General features: G+C 43.9%; 1 protein-coding gene across 5 annotated transcripts in view; it reads right to left on the bottom strand.

The window, feature by feature from the left end:
- Positions 1-3,072, bottom strand: part of gria3b (glutamate receptor, ionotropic, AMPA 3b) — a 217,365-nt gene extending 214,293 nt beyond the window's left edge. For 3 of the 5 annotated variants that reach the window (XR_005130602.1, XM_037540696.1, XM_037540697.1), the window contains exons 1-2: positions 2,290-3,072; positions 1,803-1,961 (exon numbers count right to left, since the gene is read on the bottom strand). Coding sequence is in view for 4 of the 5 variants with exons in the window: in XM_037540696.1 (XP_037396593.1) it covers positions 1,803-1,961; positions 2,290-2,368 (238 nt within the window). In the remaining variant the exon portion in view is untranslated. The remainder of the gene's footprint in view (positions 1-1,802; positions 1,962-2,289) is intronic. The other 2 variants (XM_037540694.1, XM_037540695.1) reach the window with 1 other exon arrangement.
- Between the last annotated feature and the right edge of the window lie 16,031 nt (positions 3,073-19,103).

Here is a 19,103-nt window from a genome sequence, read left to right as displayed (position 1 = left end):
GGGATACAGTTTTGACGGCAGCACATCTGTTGATATGCATATCAAAGGCAAGCCATGAATGTTGTTGACAACTTCCAGTACTATCGCCGCGTAAGGCGCCGATTCGGAAAAACGACAGATTCCACCATCATCAAAGGGCCGCCAAAGTGCCTCATATGTTAAAGGCAGTTTTGAAACATGTTCTTGATGGAGCTGCAGAAAGGCGAGAGAGTGAGAGAGCAAAAAATGGGGCAAGCGCTCCCACAGGAGCGCATGGATCTTGCAAACAGTCTGCCCTTAGATTTTAATTAGATTGTAAAAATCCAGCCTCCTTTCCTCGCCGTAATCCTGTGCTTTCCAGCCCGTACAAAACTGCAGGCCATTGTCGATTCTTTATTTGCTCATTTGGCTATTGCATGCGCTTTTATAGGGAATAAAAAGCTCATTAAGAGGTGACCGCTGCTCAGCATGACGTAGATCTCCTCAGCTTTTGCCTCGACCCCACCCCCCAAACCTCAGCCTTCGCGCATCATTGACTGATGTGGGCTGAGAACGTATGGATTTTTTTCCTTTCATTGACTGTCAGTGCAGAGAAGCAAAATGAGATCTGATTGTTAATGAGCCCCCACTGCAGAGCTAGGGGTGGGATTCCCACAAACTCGTAGGCAAGTTTTGAGAAAGGACGTTAAGAAGGCCATCAGATGCTTATTAAGAATATAAACATCTCAAAGCTCATTCCTAACTGATCTGTCTTCGGCCAGTGCTACCACATATCACCAACTCCCCTAATATACCAATATACAAGGTGATGGTCACATATCAAGATATCACTAAGGATCCAAAAAGGCACTGATACCACTGGGCTAGATACTGGTTACCATGGTGAAAGAGAACAATAACTAGATCTCGCATTAGAGGCTTTTTCAAAAGTACATTAGGAAAAAAGAAAGAACATTATCTCCTACACACACAGTCCTTGAAAACCTTCGCTTGCATAATCAGACATGCGATCTTTTCAACAACTATCAGAAACCTCGGCAGAGCTCGGGTTATACCGCGTTGCCAAGGGAACTTGTTTCGAATTCAAAGAGATTTTGAGTCAGAAATACCAACACTGTAACCACAAAGCACTTCCACAGGCGGCTATTCATCCTCTTATTGCAAAACACTTTCACTTGCAAATCAGAGTGGACAACCATGGGAGCTGGAAAGCGCCTCTGTGAAAGGGACACCATCGCCATCACGTCAGAGTCAGGAGGGGATAATAAAAGTACATCTTGGCATGTCTGAAAGCATCAAAACTTAAGAGCAGGCTGCGTGTGCGTGGGTAGAATCTCAGATATCACACCTTCAAACACACTGATGAGTACAAGAGGTCGGTGGGTGGGACGGGTGGGCTCTGGGGGGGCAAGCAGGGCTTTCTAGCTTTTGAATACATAAGGCAGTTCCAATAAATGCTGCTTTGAAAGGTGAGAATATTTAGTTTAGTTAGAGTAAGCTGTGCATTACTCATCTATAAAGCAGAAATTGGATTGCTTCTATGAGGCTTATGGGATTACACACTGGAGTTGTCATCCCTGCAAAATACCCAGGTGCTCTGCGCTCAGGAGGGGGGGGGGATAGTGGATGAAGCTGGAATGTCTGAAATGAGTAATTGATAAGGCCATTACAGCTGGAGAGGAACAACATTTGAAAAATGAGCACATTTACAGCAGGGCTGAAAGGGGACGGTGCACTGACGCCACACACAACCCCATCAGCCTGCTGTAAGACACGTTAATGCACAGCAGCGTCTCCTGCACAGCCGTGGGGGGAGTACTTACAAGCATGGGTGACTGAGAAGCTGTTGGACGACTCGAGGTTATCTACGTTGTAATTCAGATGGAAGGGCTTCTCGGTCATGTTTTGGTTGGTGTTGTAGAGCTGCACGGCGAACCTGAAGGCGCTGTGCTCCTGCACCGTCGACCGCATGAAGAGCCCACCTTGGAGGAGGACAGGAGAGGGAGATTGTTGGACGTTGGAAGATGAAACATCTCAGCCATACAACACACTGGTATCTAGGTTGCTGCGACCACTTGAGTGCAATGACTAGTCCAAGCCTGGCTGATTCGATTAGAACTTTACACTGGCAAGTTGGTGCCAATCCTCCTTATTCCAAAGCCCCCCTAAAGACCCCGCTGACTGCTTTCAGAAACAGACTGACGGTCTAAGCGCAGCAAGAGTTGTAACGTGGGAACGACTGAGAAACGAGCCCATGAAAGCAGGCGAAGCTTGGCAATCTAGAACGATAAGGAAACACAAAAGCCTTACCTATGTTAATCTGGTTGGGGAAGCCTGCGAGAGACCTGCCAAAGAGCCACATTAGGAACAGAACCGCGCTCTGTGCCATTTTCGTCCAACCTTTCAGAAAAATATCAGCCCCTAAACAGCGAACCGGTGGAGGAAAACCATATACGCAGTCGTGGGCGCTAAAAACCAGCCCAGGTCCTCCGGATCAACGCGCTGCGCTCACAGTGCACCAGTCGGGCTCATTGAGGCGCGAGTCGAGCTGCAGGACAGGAGCGGGGGGGAAAATGTTCAGCAACTGAGAAAAAGGGAGAGACCTATCCCGAAGATGGTGGTTTATTGGCGAGAGCGGCGAACGCGGCTCCTCCAATTGGACCAGCAGCGCGATATTGATCAAACTTGAACTGACGCTGAACGCAGAGGAGGGAGAAGAGGAGGAGGAAGGAGAAGAAGGAGCAGGAGAGCTTCTCTACGCGTCTGAGTCGAGCAGAGCCCCTCTGCAAGGCGCGGGGAGCCCACTGCGTCGTCTGCCAGCGCTCAGATCGATGGTTACGGCTAAATAAGCGAAGCGATCGCCGAAGAAGTTCATTGGGCGAGGGGAGCACGTGCAGCCGCTCTGATTAAAGCCCCGTGCGCCTGTGCGCGTGCAGATAGAGGGAGAGATAGAGAGATAGCCCAAAGTGCGGGACGCGGTGCCTCAGCCCAGCTGACGGGGAATGAGCCCCCCCACCCCGTCGGATGTGGAGAAGTGAGGCTGCAGTAACGTGAAGCCCCTTTTATTGACCACCATCGATCGCTTTGTTCGGAATCGTTAAGCCCCCCCAGCACAGCACCATGTTGGCTGGCTATTGGACAGACAGTACGGCAGGGAGGGGTGGCGGTGGTGGTGGAGGAGGTGGAGGTGGTGGTGGGTTTGTCTTGGTAATAAAATAACAGTCGTGGTAATAACACGTGTTATTAATGGCAGACTGGACTGGCTCGTCTTTTCAGACAGTGCCCACAGAGGCGTAGGCTATTGTCCTGACCCGAGATAGCCCCCCCCCACCCTCGCTATAAATATCTGTTTATTTTCACGATTTGAGGGGCGATGCGCTGCACAGTGACGCGCGAGGAGCGGACCGGACCGTGAGCGCTGTCCGCGGTGCTGAAATAACCGCTGCGTTGGCTGGACGGTTCGAATCGAAACTTCGCCCAAACCCTTTTATTTCCTTCTCCCAGACCCCGGTTTCTGCTCTCCTTCCTTCTCCCAGACCCCGGTTTCTGCTCTCCTTCCTTCTCCCAGACCCCGGTTTCTACTCTCCTTCCTTCTCTCAGACCCCGGTTTCTACGCTACTTCCTTCTCCCAGACCCTGGTTTCTGCTCTCCTTCCTTCTCTCAGACCCTGGTTTCTGCTCTCCTTCCTTCTCTCAGACCCCGGTTTCTGCTCTCCTTCCTTCTCCCAGACCCCGGTTTCTGCTCTCCTTCCTTCTCTCAGACCCTGGTTTCTGCTCTCCTTCCTTCTCTCAGACCCCGGTTTCTGCTCTCCTTCCTTCTCCCAGACCCCGGTTTCTGCTCTCCTTCCTTCTCTCAGACCCCGGTTTCTGCTCTCCTTCCTTCTCCCAGACCCCGGTTTCTACTCTCCTTCCTTCTCCCAGACCCCGGTTTCTGCTCTCCTTCCTTCTCTCAGACCCTGGTTTCTACTCTCATCCTTCTCCCAGACCCCGGTTTCTACTCTCCTTCCTTCTCCCAGACCCCGGTTTCTACTCTCCTTCCTTCTCCCAGACCCCAGTTTCTGCTCTCCTTCCTTCTCTCAGACCCCGGTTTCTACGCTCCTTCCTTCTCCCAGACCTTGGTTTCTACTCTCCTTCCTTCTCCCAGACCCTGGTTTCTACGCTACTTCCTTCTCCCAGACCCCAGTTTCTGCTCTCCTTCCTTCTCTCAGACCCCGGTTTCTACGCTCCTTCCTTCTCCCAGACCTTGGTTTCTACTCTCCTTCCTTCTCCCAGACCCTGGTTTCTACTCTCCTTCCTTCTCCCAGACCCTGGTTTCTACGCTACTTCCTTCTCCCAGACCCCGGTTTCTGCTCTCCTTCTCCCAGACCCTGGTTTCTACACTACTTCCTTCTCCCAGACCCCGGTTTCTGCTCTCCTTCCTTCTCCCAGACCCTGGTTTGTACACTACTTCCTTCTCCCAGACCCCGGTTTCTGCTCTCCTTCCTTCTCCCAGACCCTGGTTTCTACACTACTTCCTTCTCCCAGACCCCGGTTTCTGCTCTCCTTCCTTCTCCCAGACCCTGGTTTCTACACTACTTCCTTCTCCCAGACCCCGGTTTCTGCTCTCCTTCCTTCTTGTTTTCTTTATTTACTGGAACAGCCACCTATAGGGGACCCACAGTGCACTGCAGGCGAGTGGTGGAACAATTCAGGGATTACAGCTCCCGTTTATCACGCTCCGCAAAGCTCTCCCTAAAATTGAGTTTTTAATTGCATTGCAAATGGGGGGAGACTTCAGCTATTGATACTGTAATGGGCTCGTGCCCCTCAGCACAGCTGTGCAGAGAGAAACTTCATCGCAACTTCTGCTCAACTGCAGTTCAAAGATCAGCAGCAAATGCACGCGTGGTAATGAGTTACAGAGACAGATATGCCACTTGAATCTGGTCCTCACTGCCCCGCCTGTGGCTCGCGCTCACCGAGCCTCACAGCATGACTGTCAATTAAGGATCAGCTTCCTTTGTAGTGCGTGGCCAAGACTGCACATTTGAATTCCTTTTGACTGGCATACCATGATATTCTGACCACCTCCTTGTCTCTGCACTCATTGTCCACTTTGTAGTTCTACAGTTACAGACTGTAGTCCATCCATTTCTCTGATACTTCGTTAGCCCCTTCTTCAGTGGTCAGGACCCCCATGGACCCTCACAGAGCAGGTGGTATTTGGGTGGTGGGTCATTCTCAGCACTGCAATAACACTGATGTGGTGGTGGTGTGTTAGTGTGTGTCATGCTGGTACGAGTGGATTTTTAAACATTGTGTCCACTCACTGTCCACTCTATTAGACAGTCCTACCTTGTCGGTCCACCTTGTAGATGTAAAGTCAGAGACGACAGCTCATCTGCTGCTGCACAGTTTGTGTTGGTCGTCCTCTAGTCCTTCATCAGTGGTCACAGGACGCTGCCCACAGGACGCTGCCCACAGGACGCTGCCTACAGGACGCTGCCTACAGGACGCTGCCCACAGGATACTGTTGGCTGGGTATTTTTGGTTCTCAGTCCAGCAGCGACACTGAGGTGTTTAAAAACTCCAGCAGCGCTGCTGTGTCTGATCCACTCAGACCAGCGCAACACACATTAACACATCACCACCACGTCAGTGTTACTGTAGTGCTGAGAATGACCCACCACCCAAACAGTACCTGCTCTGTGACCACCTTAAATACCCCAACTTTCTGGAGTATTTTTGGCACGTTTACATCATTCTTCTGAGGTTATATACATATGTAATGTTGATAATAGTAAAATCATGGAATATCTGGAAGATTTTTTGGTGGGGGGGTGGTGGTGGTGGTGTTTGCCCTGCAGCACCTCTTTATTCCTGTCATCACCACTGTGAACAATTATGCCTCCTAAGTTCTTTCTAGAATGATGCATTTCAGATCCGACCACTCTGAATGACGTTACATCTCAACCATTTAAGCATGAAATTGGAGGAATTTCCACTTTCATAATGCCACAGAGATGAAAGAGCAAAAGCAAAGTGTGATAAAAAAACTTTCTAATGAACATTAACATTAGATTTTCTTTCTTTTGGACCTTTTTTATGGGTTTATATCGGTCTTATTTGTCCAATAAAGCTCAAATTAGCAGCCTCTAAATGGTTAATTCACTACGGAATAAGCTGTATACATTTTGACCTGTATTAGTACATAATAGGGTGTCTGCTAAATGAGCTGTAATAATTGACACTTTAAAACCTTGTTATGCAAATTATTGAACAGGAACAATCTTATTACTATATAACTGGCAACATCTGATTCGTACAGGTTTCAGGGCGTGTCAGGTGACTCCAAAAGTTGACGGCTTTAAGGGTAATGAGGCTTTTATAAGTCACTCCACTGTGTTCTGTGTTCTAAAGCAGACTTTAGTCATCATTATTTTCAGACTTAAAAGTATTAACCCAAAGTTTTACTGACCAATAGGCTAAAGTATAAAATAAGCCTGGACTTTAAGGGGTTAAAAACAGCAGTGAGTCAATAGATCCCATATTCCAAAGTTGTGAATATTTGAATTTTTAAATTAGTTTCAACCCATTTTAGCAACCAGGTGTTTATAGACAGATGAGTATATATTTAATAATGACTAAAACTCTCCAATATGGAGCACAGCTTGAAGTATTATTGACTTAAACCTTTTTTAAAAAGCAATAAATGCAGAAGTCACTTGACGCTACCTATCAACAGTAAAATAAAAAACGCGCATTGGGCTGACCATTTCTATTTATAAAACAAGCCATTAAAAGTGTTTATTGTGCATTATTGCAATAAATAATGCAATAACAGACCTCCAAGGACATACTGACACAGATCATAATGAATGAAGCTGAATGTATATAGAAGTGTCTAGTTTGAGCCTTACTGGACAAATAATAACACCCAAATAATAATAATAATAATAATAATAATAATAATGATCATTTTATTTATGTAGCACTTTTCATGCTAGTGGCAGCTCAAAGTGCTTTACAGACAGGTGATAAAACATAGTTATACAAGAAATCATTAGTGTTTAATTAGAATCAGAAGAAAAAGAAGAAGATTAAATTACAGGATAAAGATAAAAACCACGAGACATTCAGTTTTAGACAAATGCTTAATGAGTTAAAGAGAGATGTTTTTAGGCACTTCTTAAAAGTGAGCACTGAGCTTGACTGTCTAATAAAAGGTGGAATTGAACTCCATAGTTTAGAGGCAGAATAACTGAAAGAGTCTCTCCATGTTTCTGTAATTTACAGAGGGCATCTGTAGAAGGCCCAAGTCTGCAGATCTTAGATTACGTGCTGGAACATAAGCAGACAGACACTCTGTGATGTAAGCAGTGTTTTAAGGTCATTTACAGCTTTAAAGACCAGTAGCAGAGCTATAAACTCTGTCCTGAGTGATACAGGCAGCCGGTGCAGTTCCTTCAAAACGGGATTGATCTGATCTCTCTGTGGTGCTTTTGTTAGGATGCTGCTACATTTCGTCCGAGTCGTAAGGGACGTGTAGGTTTCTTAGGAAGTCCAGTAAGAAGACCATTACAGTGATCAACTCTGCTGTAACAAATACGTGAACGGGTTTCTCTGCATCGCTCTGAGAGAGAGAAGGCCAAACTTTAGCGATATTTCTTAAATGATAAAAAGCTACTATAGTGACTGTTTACATGCATATTAAACAGAGCTCAGAGTCTAAGACCACGCCCAGATTTCATACTTCAGATTTGTTTTATGAAGCTAAAGCACCAAGTTTCTCATAAATCATCTTTCTCTGAGTTTTTGTACCAACGATCAGTAACTCAGTTTTTTTCATGACTAAATTGTAGAAAATTTTGCGACATCCACTGAAAAACATCTGACACACAGCTGGTCAGTCTGTCTGCAGAGTCTTGATCATCGGAAGGAGTAGAAATGTACAGCTGGGTGTCGTCAGCATAGCTATGAAACTTTATACTATGCTTTCTAATGACATAACCTAGAGGTAGCATGTACAAAGAGAAAAGCAAAGGCCCTAAGACTGAACCTTGGGGGACTTCACAATAAACAGCAAATCGTTTTGATGGATTATTTTCTAGTGAAACCAATATGTGCTGCTTAAAATAAAGTGTTATTGAAATTCAGTCATTTGAACTATAATTTCCAAATGAAAAAAGCCCTCAAAAAACAAGGCTCCGACAGCCATGACATACACAAATGCATTTCCATTAATGCGTTAAAACATGATAATTACGAGTGCACACCTAATCACAGTGACCCACTCAATAAAACATGTACTTTTTGGCTCATGTGATGCATTTTAATGCAGCGGTTGCTCATTAACACCTATGCCTCCCAGTTTCAAACCTAGAGCTCGTTATGCTCAGTCAGTTATGTTAATTCTGCTCATTTGCAAAAATCAACAGGAGCATCACACATGACAAAGGGCATCAAATTCCCCCAACATGTGACATGATATCTTGCAGAGAGGGCTGTCTTTCAGCGGTCAAAGGGTCACTGCAGAATACTCACCTCCATATCTGTCCCTGGAGCTTCATCTCTGAAAACAGAGCATCTAAATGAGGTCTGAGCACATGTGCGATATAGATGATGGAACGGCGGTGAAAAAGCTATTACAAAATCTACTCAGGAGTGTGAATTGTGTGGTGTGTGTACTGATCTCTTCATCAGGAGGAAGCAGTAGGTCATGCATACAGCATTGATTAGGAGTCAAAGGGTCAAGAGGATAAACCAATTGCCCAAAGACAGACAATAGCATACAGACCAAAGGACAGACTGGTAATCTAGAACAAATAAATAGCATCACTCCTAGGAGAGGATTTGTTGACAAGAATTAAGCCTATTCTTGCACTAAATTGCAATGTCAATGGTGGTTCACCATGGAAAATCCTATTTAGTCAATGCTTAAGCCTAATTCAGGTCTGAGAAAAGAAATGGATACATTAAATATTACATTGAAGGTGAGTTGACACCTTATCTGAACCTTTTTAACTCATCGGGACCACCGGTGGTTCCAAACTGCACTTGGTCATGTTCTTCATAACGTTCATACTCCATAAGCTCCATTCAGAAGCTGGGCGTCGTGTGAGGCTGTAGCTCTTCTCTCCAGTCTAATAGACGGTGATGTCATTTTACACCCTTATAATAAAAGAAGCTGAACTCAGTTTGTTTTTCTACTGAAAGTCGACCCGTTTTTCCCCAAATCTGGGCTCTAAACTATAAACAGACGGCGTCTCTTCAGTGATCTGCTCTGGAAACATCACTTTTAGAGAACAACACAAAGAGCGGCGGAGATTTTTGGCTTTCAGCAGTAAATTGTGAGCATGTAGTGATATGTGGAGATCATAAAACACACGTTCTGATGGACAAACCAAAATATAGCCTGGAGAATAAGAGGTTAAATAAATAAAAGGTTAATTTGGTTTGTATTAGTTTTGTGTTGTTAATATCAATATAAAGAGCAAAAAATACGTCCCAGTAGCTTATGCAAATGGGGTAAAGTTAATTGTCCCCACTAGATTTAACTTATTTCACTGTTAGGTGTCATGGATTCCCCTTTTGTCCCTCTGAGGGTTTGTTTGTAGTCTGTATCTCCTCCCTGGTCCAGCCCCCTTGTTATCTGTTCCACTTGTCCGTGCTCCGCACCTCACTAGTCCCAGGTGTTTCTCATTTCCCCTCTGTGTATTTATACCCTTGTGTTTGTTCAGTCTTGGGCTTGCATTGTGAATGTACTTTGGATGTTACTCTGTTTATGGTACCTTGTCTCTTGTTTTCGCTCATTGAATTGAGTCACTCCATTACCATTGTTTTCTTTACCTCCTTAAATGACCAGGGCTCCCTGGCAAGCCTACAGTTTAATAACACACATCTATAACCTAAGAATAATTCAACCAGTTTGCATGGAATGCCCTGTAATTACTGAATAATAAGCCTGGGAATTTAAGGGGTTAACGTTTTTCAAACCGCCAAACCAGCTTGAGGCCTGACACGAATCGACAAGCCTGAGACATTATTGTGGCATTTGTCCTTTACAATTTTCAAAAAAGTATTCTTGTTAACTTGTTTTCTTGTTTATAGAACAATGTTATGCAAAAAGAAAAACTGATTTTTACTCTAAACGGCATAAGAAGTTACGTATGGCCTCTGAGTCGGAAATATGTAAGTATTATTTGTATCAGTAATAATATCCAGAGTAAATAATCTTTAAGAAAAATCACTCATTGTAATTTGATGCATTTATTGTTATTATTATTATTAATTTTTTGTATGTATTTTACATAATTAACAGCTTAACCCCCTGTGCTTTTTATGTCCTCAGGCTTGCTGGTATGTTATAGTGTAGTGGGTAACATCTCTGCCTTACATGCTGTAGACTGGTATTCAGTCCCCACCTGGGTAACCACCCTACACTATACCAATAAGAGTCCTTGGGCAAGGCTCCCAACACCACCTTCACCTACTACACTGTAGACTGGGGTTCAGTGCCCCGCCTGGGTAACCACCCTACACTATACCAATAAGAGTCCTTGGGCAAGACTCCCAACACCACCTTCACCTACTACGCTGTAGACTGGGGTTCAGTGCCCCGCCTGGGTAACCACCCTACACTATACCAATAAGAGTCCTTGGGCAAGACTCCCAACACCACCTTCACCTACTACGCTGTAGACTGGGGTTCAGTGCCCCGCCTGGGTAACCACCCTACACTATACCAATAAGAGTCCTTGGGCAAGACTCCCAACACCACCTTCACCTACTACGCTGCAGACTGGGGTTCAGTGCCCCGCCTGGGTAAACACCCTACACTATACCAATAAGAGTCCTTGGGCAAGACTCCTAACACCACCTTCACCTACTGCGCTGTAGACTGGGGTTCAGTGCCCCGCCTGGGTAACCACCCTACACTATACCAATAAGAGTCCTTGGGCAAGACTCCTAACACCACCTTCACCCACCTGTCTGGATAAGAGCGTTAGCCAAATGCTGTAAATGCTTGTTAGTGCAATGTAACAGATATAAACACTGGGAATATGTATTCAGAACACAGAAATAGTATCTGTATTCAGTCTGAGTTGTATTTGATAAAGACGGTACACAGAACACAGAATACTTCACTAAATCTAACAAACATGTGCCATCTTTTAAAAAAATACCATCACTGCTTGTTTATTAACTATTTTAGAATCAGCACAGAACATTTAAGGTTGTGTTGTAGAGAAGAACTCCATAAATGGCATCTTTGCAAATAGTTCCCACTAAAGCCTGAGTAGACTGATAAATCAACGAGACGAGCCAGTTGGTAATCTGTGCTCAGCTAAACCTGAGAAGCTTGTTAGTTGGGCTGTTATGCCATTGTCTGTTTGTCTGCCCTGTCCCATTCTACAGCTATTGTATTATGGTGCTTCATCCATTTTTGCTAGTTCTTTCCAGAAATTCTATGAGCTAAATGAGGTACTAGATATTTGATCCCAAAATACTGTCTGGAATGCTGGAATAGCAGGGGAAGAAAGGAGCCATCTCGCCAGACTAAAAAAGGGCACGGATTTAGTGAAAGATGGGAAGTGTTGTACGGAGGGCTTTTATTTTGTCAAAATGAACAGGATAGCAATTTTAAAGGGATGTAATGGCTATCTAGGCCTTTCTAGTGTTCTAAGTTATGGAAGTGAGGATGTGAGCCTACACATGTCTGGTTCCTGGACCTTTAAGAGTTTAAGCTACCACACTACTGTATTTGTAGCAATGCTTTTTCCCTGGCTGCTTGCACTCCAGTATGATTTTACCAAGAGAGATGTCGCTTACTGGAATGGTCAGAATGGTCAGAAACTGGGCTTTGTGTTTTGATTGACTCCATTAAAAGGTGAGGTTCTTCAACCTTGGCTCGTGCTACTCGTGACCCAGAACTGTCAAAGCTATCTATTGCAGTCATTGCACATCCCATCAAGCACGCTCTGCGAACGCGTGGCTCCACTGCAAGATAATAGCTGGGACAAATTCGTTATCGTTGAAGGGGCCTTCGGCTGAAGAGCGTCTGTGTCAGCAGCAGCCTGTTGGGTGACATTTGGAGGATCCTACAGAGTCTATCACTCCCCCGCAGATGGGTGAAACTGATACTGACTGAATTTAAGAGATAGCACCCCCCCCCACAACCACCACCCCGCCTCCTCTCCAAATCTGACAGTACATTTTTGATCAATGATGCACTCAAAAAAATCTTTTTCAGTTCGAACGCCTGGATTACGTGATTTTTTTCCCTCAGTTTTTAGTAATATTTTAGTCATTTCCAATTTTCTCCCACTAGGTATGAAATGACATTCCCATCGACCATAGGCCTCACATTTCCATAGACTTCTAAGGTTGTGGATCACTTTGAAGTTGGCAACATTTGCAAAATAAGAACACTTTGCTTATGGAAAAACGATGGAATTGTCAAATAACGCCCCTTCACATCTTGTGGAAAACAAGTTTTTAAAGCTAGTATATTTACCTGAATGTCACATGCAATGCTGGGGTGGGTAATCAGGATTTTGGGCCTGTTACTTTATATATATATATATATATATATATCTGGGTCGGGGATAGGCTCTTGCCTCAAGTGGAGGAGTTCAAGTATCTCGGGGTCTTGTTCATGAGTGATGGTACAAGGGAGCGGGAGATTGACCGGCGGATTGGTGCTGGGTCAGCAGTGATGCGGGCTCTTTACCGGTCTGTTGTGGTAAAGAAAGAGCTGAGCCATTAGGCAAGGCTCTCGATTTACCGGTCGATCTACGTTCCCACCCTCACCTATGGTCATGAGCTTTGGGTAATGACCGAAAGAACGAGATCGCGAATACAAGCGGCCGAAATGAGAAGATAATGGATGGATGGATGGATGAATATATATATATATATATATATATATATATATATATATATATATATATATATATATATATATATATATATCAGTCTTTGATCTAATTTAAAAGTGCCTATTGGCCTGTACATTTCATGATGAATGGACCAAAAGAAACAACTTAAAATGATTAAAATGATTGCATTGACATATATTTAAAGTAAAGTAGGTATTTTCCTTCTCCTGTAAAGTTATCATTTTGGATATCTGTCTATCTGTCTATCTATCTGTCTGTCTGTCTGTCTGTCTTTCTGTCTGTCTGTCTATCTATCAACATACATATAAACAATATTTGCAAAAAACAATCAAGTTTATCCGTTTGAACATTAAATATCTCGTCTTTGTAGTGTATTCAATTGAATATTGGTTGAAAAGGATTTGCAAATCATCATATTGTGTTTTTATTTATGTTTTACACAACGTCCCAACTTCACTGGAATTGGGGTTGTAAATTCAGCTTGACAGTGTGAAGATTCCCTGCTGGGAAACACAACCGGCTACTGAGATGATTACTTTTTCAGAGACGTAGAGATTTTCATACATGAATCGTGTGAACAGCACGGACTGCAAAAACCAAAGCGGAATGAAAAAGATACTTAAGGAGGATGACGACATATCCGAGCAGGGGGACAGTGAGAAGTGTTGACCTTAACTTACTCAGTTAGTGCTAGAATGTGGCACGTTGACCGTTATGTCAAGATAAATGATGTTGCTAGTTTTCGTTTTATCACTAGCAAGCCACCTTGATTGTCTGAGTGTAGCACAGAAATAATAAATAACAGTAAGAAATTAAGATTGAGATAATGTGTGTGTGTGTGTGTGTGTGTGTGTGTGTGTGTGTGTGTGTGTGTACAGTGTTATACAGCTCTTGGTCTGAAGACATGGGCCGCTGTCACTTCATTAATTCATTAATATCCCTTAGTTTCACTGAAATAAAGCTAAATCAACACTGACCGGTGCTCAAATTGTGGCCAAAGCCACTTGCGAAAGCTTTCTAGTAGGCATAGGGTATTTGGAGGTTGTCAGTCTTATAAGGTCCCTCAGATGTGCAGGAGTGTCAGCTTGCTTGTAGTATTTATGCAGCTGATATTTGGTGAATGCGCTTAGGATAAAATAGAGGCTTTGATCGTATTAGGTAAGCACAGAAAATGATAGGGTCAATTATCGAAAATGCCATTCATTTTTCTCATAGACGTAAATGGCCCAGACCCAAGGCTCTTCAGGAGGCAAATTACAAAATGACAAGATGCTCTTTTTAATCACACACTGTCTCAACATGGACTGTTAAGAATTTCTTTAATTTCAACAGCAATGTACTGTGTTCAAGCCAATATGACATACAGCAGAATTTAAAGTAGTTTTCTTTGTAAATATCTGGTTATCACTGCTATTATGATGCTGATTTTAGCCAGCAGTGGTGTACATTTACATTACCATGCTGAGTTTAATACTATACAGTAGTATTAATATCATTCTTTCAGAGCTTGGTAGATACGCATGTAAAACATATATTGCATTATATTTTGCAGAAAATCCTTTAGAAAGTATTTAAACTTAAAGCCTAAGTGTGAAAGAATACCTGTCATTTAAGCAATAGAACACAGAGGGGGTGTGTCATCACAGCCGTGATGTTATTGGTGATAACTCCCTCCTCAGTGCTCTACTACTTTAATACAGCAGTTAAATAAATACAGTAAGAAATGAATAAACTGGCCGTGAAAGCGGCTTTAATATGTTTTAATGTTCAGTTCCTTCCTCCTAATTATAGCTCCTTAACGAGCAGCTCGTTGCTATGTCAGAGTAACGAGCTCCGCCCACTCGCTGCTCAGCCGGCAGTTCGTTCTCCAGCTCCTTACACTAAATTCCCAAACTGTCGTCACCACTGAGCAGCTTTTCAGTCGGCAGCTGTAACAGAAGAACAGCTGAACAACCTGGAATCAGCCAGAAATGAACCCAACACCATTTGCCAGACGTGTCTGATCTTCAGAGTCGGACCAAATCAGACTGAGCCGTAAAACTGAGCCAATATAAGGTTCAGCTCAGTTTGGTCAGTTTTTCCAGATCAGTATTAATGTTGTTTTGTTCCAGCCGGTCTGTAAAGCTTCTTACAGCCCGTTTAGTTTGGCGAATGGTGTTGGGTTCATTTCTGGCTGATTCCAGGTTGTTCAGCTGTTCTTCCGTCACAGCTGCCGACTGAAAAGCTGCTCAGTGGCGACGACAGTTTGGGAATTTAGTGTCGTCTCATCTTCAGAGTCGGACCAAATCGGCTGTCGGTCAGATGTGGTCTTAACAGTGTCCGTTTTCTGTTTGTGGCAAAGTAAGAAGTAAAAATGCTCAGATGACTCGAGCGTCTCCTACAGCTGTCAGAGTTGTTGCTTAGCAACGGCGTCTCAGTGGAGTGATAGAGTTAGAGCGCTTCTCAACCAATCAGCTTGCGTGGGCGGAACTGACTATATAATTTTGAAAAGAGCTCAGATGAAACAGCTGATTAATTTTTTTAGGATCTTTGATTTTTTTTATAAATCTTTTAAGATGCTATTTTTCATAGCAAACTGCTGTTGTGCTATGAATTTTAATTCCTGTCATCTTTTGTAAATGTACAGAGGAATTCTTCACAGGGCACCTCAAGATAAAATGGAACTGCCAATGTTTTTTCAAATTGTAAGTCAAACAACTTTCTCATTTTCGTGAGTGTGGAACGGACACCCAGGGGGACGCATCGAGGCATCAAAGCGGTTTGCTAAGTTCCCCATAACAAAAGGTGATCTTGTGATCTCAGGGTCACACCTTATTAAATTAGCATGTTTTAACTTACAACAGCACACAAGCAGGCGCGGAAGCTCAGCTTTATTGGGGAAAAAAGGGCTGAAGAAAAGCTGTGGCAGTGCTGTAACAGTTACATAAAGCTCGGTATGAGATCACAGCCTAGAAAACGCGCCCCAGCTCCAGAGCAGGCATGACGAAGTCGGAGAAATAAGAGCTCGGACCGCGCCGACATGGCGCATCCAGAGCGGCGTCACAATCCCCCTCATGCGATCTGGTTTCTCTACGCAAACCCTCTTTGGCAGAAGTGTGACGGAGGCTGCCGTGTTATCAGCTGCACAGGCTGACACACTTTTTTTCTCCCTGGGTCCCTGGGGGCTGACACAGGCCCGGGCCATGTGATGGCTCTCCTCGGCACGGCTATAAGATGTCTCCACCGCTCAGGGCTCAGAGAGAGTGAGGCAGCGAGGGAAGCAAGAGAAGCTTCAGGTAATAGAGTTATCACTGCAGACCAGCAGGCCATCAGCAGCAGACATGTGTAGAGGAGCCTACACCCCAACTAAACCAGACTGAACCACACTAAAACAGTACTGTTAAGAAATAAATAATCATGGGCAGGCTGCTGATTGGCTACAGCTGCTAACTAATAATGCAGTGGGGCCACCAGACCACTGAGTAACACATCAACACCACACAAGGGATCAGTAACATGGTAATGCAACTGAACATCAATTAGTGTTATTTTTAATGGTCCACTGGAGATGATTTGGAAATAATCAGACTGCCTTTAAGTACAATTCAACTAAATATCCGTTAAATGCAACTAGGTCATTGTGAAAGAGATTAAATCTATCCTTAAACCTAAACTTAATTTCAAGACTAAACCTACTCCTAACCCTAACCCTAACCATGATGTTATTGATAATCAACTGAACACTTTTCGACGATTTGAGTATCAGTAGAGCGTCTATATTGGACCCTCTGAATACAGTATGTCCAACAGATTTATCAGAATCATAGCACAGATGTTATGATTATGATTAAGTACATTTTTAACCCATTGCTCAGATTAAGAATATAGGATTTGCAATGATTTCAAACTGATGCCATGTCTATAACATGTGGCCAGTTTCAAACAGCTCTAATATCCACCCTGACATGACATTTCCCTCCTATCTGAAGTGTTTGGATCATTTGCATTGAGTAATTATGTGAAGCCATCTGTCAGCATGCACCCCGAGCACAAACAATGTTTTTCTTTGTTTTGTTTTTTTTTTCCTTTTCTGCCAAAGGTGAAATTCTCCATTGCAACAGTTGGGCCCCCCTCACTCTCCTCCTAATTAAATCAATTGGATTCATCACAGGACTCTTGTTCGCCCCTCTAATGGAACCTTCTCTGAAGAGTAGCGGCGCCTGCCACCTTGCCACTCTGTTCCTCACACCTTATTACAATCAATTATGCATCAGAGCCAGTCTTTCAAAACGCAGGCGAGAACGGGCCTCCGAGCGTCATTACGCAGCAGCCCCGTCGCCATGGATATCAGGACGGTGGGCGATCCAGGACCCGCTCTTCTGCCCAGGGCCCCTGCGCACTGATTCGCTACACGCAGCTGCCGCAGCGACGCCGCTGCCAGCTTTGTCCTGAGAGGTAGGTATTGTTCCAGAGCTGCACAGCTAATTGAGGGGAAAAAAGAGGTTGCCATGGTTAATGAGAGAGAGGTGAGGCAGCATGTCATTTAGGCAGTTCTCCTTTTCAATCACTGTTGATTTAACTGGGCTTGGCAATGCTGCTAGGTGGCGTGATCTGTCGATCTACAAGAATGGACAGCGTGGCAGGTTACGCCGCACAAGGCCCCGTGTGATCCTGGTGTTCAGTGAAAACAACCAGATGAAATTGTTTATTTATTTCTCATTTATTGCATTTGTTTATGTACTAAGAACAACACACATAAACATTGTTACATAGAATGCAGCACATATAATGTGTGTAGAGCATCCAGCTTAAGCTAATTTGCAGCCCGATTCGATTTCTAAAGGTATATGTACTCCATAATGCCTACCAGGGTATATTTTGGTTTGTCCATCTGAATTTTCATGGCCAAATTATAAGGCTAATTATTCAGTAACTACATGAAATAAATGTAAATTTTTATTGTATTTATTTATTTTGTGCCCCTCAAATGAACAGAACGTGTGTTTTATGATCTCCACATCACTATATGCTCACAATTTACTGCTGAAAGCCAAAAATCTCTGACGCTCTTTGTGTTATTTTTTAAAAGTCATGTTTCCAGAGGCCCTGCGATGGACTGGTGACCTGTCCAGGGTGTATCCTGCCTTTCGCCCAAGGACTGCTGGGATAGGCTCCAGCAGCCCCCCCGCGACCCTGACAGAGAAGCGGCTTAGAAAATGGATGGATGGATGGATGGATGGATGGATGGATGGATGGATGGATGGATGTTTCCAGAGCAGATCACTGAAGAGTCTGTTTATAGTTTAGAGCCCAGATTTGGGGAAAAACGGGTCGACTTTCAGTAGAAAAACAAACTGAGTTCAGCTTCTTTTATTATAAGGGTTTAAAATGACATCACCGTCTATTAGACTGGAGAGAAGAGCTACAGCCTCACACGACGCCCAGCTTCTGAATGGAGCTTATGGAATATGAACATTATGGAGAACATGACCAAGTGCGGTTTGGAACCTCCGGTGGTCTCGAGGAGTTGAAGAGGTGCAGTAAAAGATGACTGACCATAGGTTGTTTATGTACTGATATTCAACAGTTGCTTCCCAGTTTGTCACTCTATTGTTTACCTGCCATATAAGAAACTGGCAAAAGTATTTCTGGGTCAAGATTGTTTATGCACAATAATAGCTAATGCAAAATAAGATTTAAGGTTTTTCATAGAAAACGATCAAAACGCAGTTGTATTTTTCTTGAATTTTACAGTGATGTCGACTCATTGGGTTCTAATCCAGTACTTTCAAAGCCTGTTCCTTTAACGACAGTACAGGGTTAATGGCTGATTGAGAAGCTTGACCCTAGACAGTCACATGGTCAGACTAATGTGCTAAAATGAGAAATGAGGAAAAACAAGGTCTTAGTAGCTCCAATTTTCCCCTACAAACCTCCTCAAGCATCTGCCCCTTCTGTGAAGGGATCCTGTTGCTCCAAGGCAGCGATGAGCACGCAGGTCATGCTAGATGACTACAAATATCTTTCGCAGGTTGAACTAATCGCACACTAGTGGCAGTTAAATTCAACGAGCCAAACGGCTCACATTAAAAGTGACCACAGGTATTTCCGAATAGGCTACTGTGAACAATATGGCAGTGCAATTGAGTGAATCTACCATAGGTCCCTCGCTCTCCGTAGTCTGATCTTGATCCTCACACATTGTTCTTGCTGTCCATTTAATATGGCATGAGTGGCTGCCCAGTGCTGCTTACATGAAGTTTGC

Source organism: Pygocentrus nattereri, chromosome 8, assembly GCF_015220715.1.
Source record: "Pygocentrus nattereri isolate fPygNat1 chromosome 8, fPygNat1.pri, whole genome shotgun sequence".
Lineage (NCBI taxonomy): Eukaryota > Metazoa > Chordata > Actinopteri > Characiformes > Serrasalmidae > Pygocentrus > Pygocentrus nattereri.
Note: the sequence above shows the minus strand (reverse complement) of the source record. Positions and strands in the feature narration are given on the sequence as shown.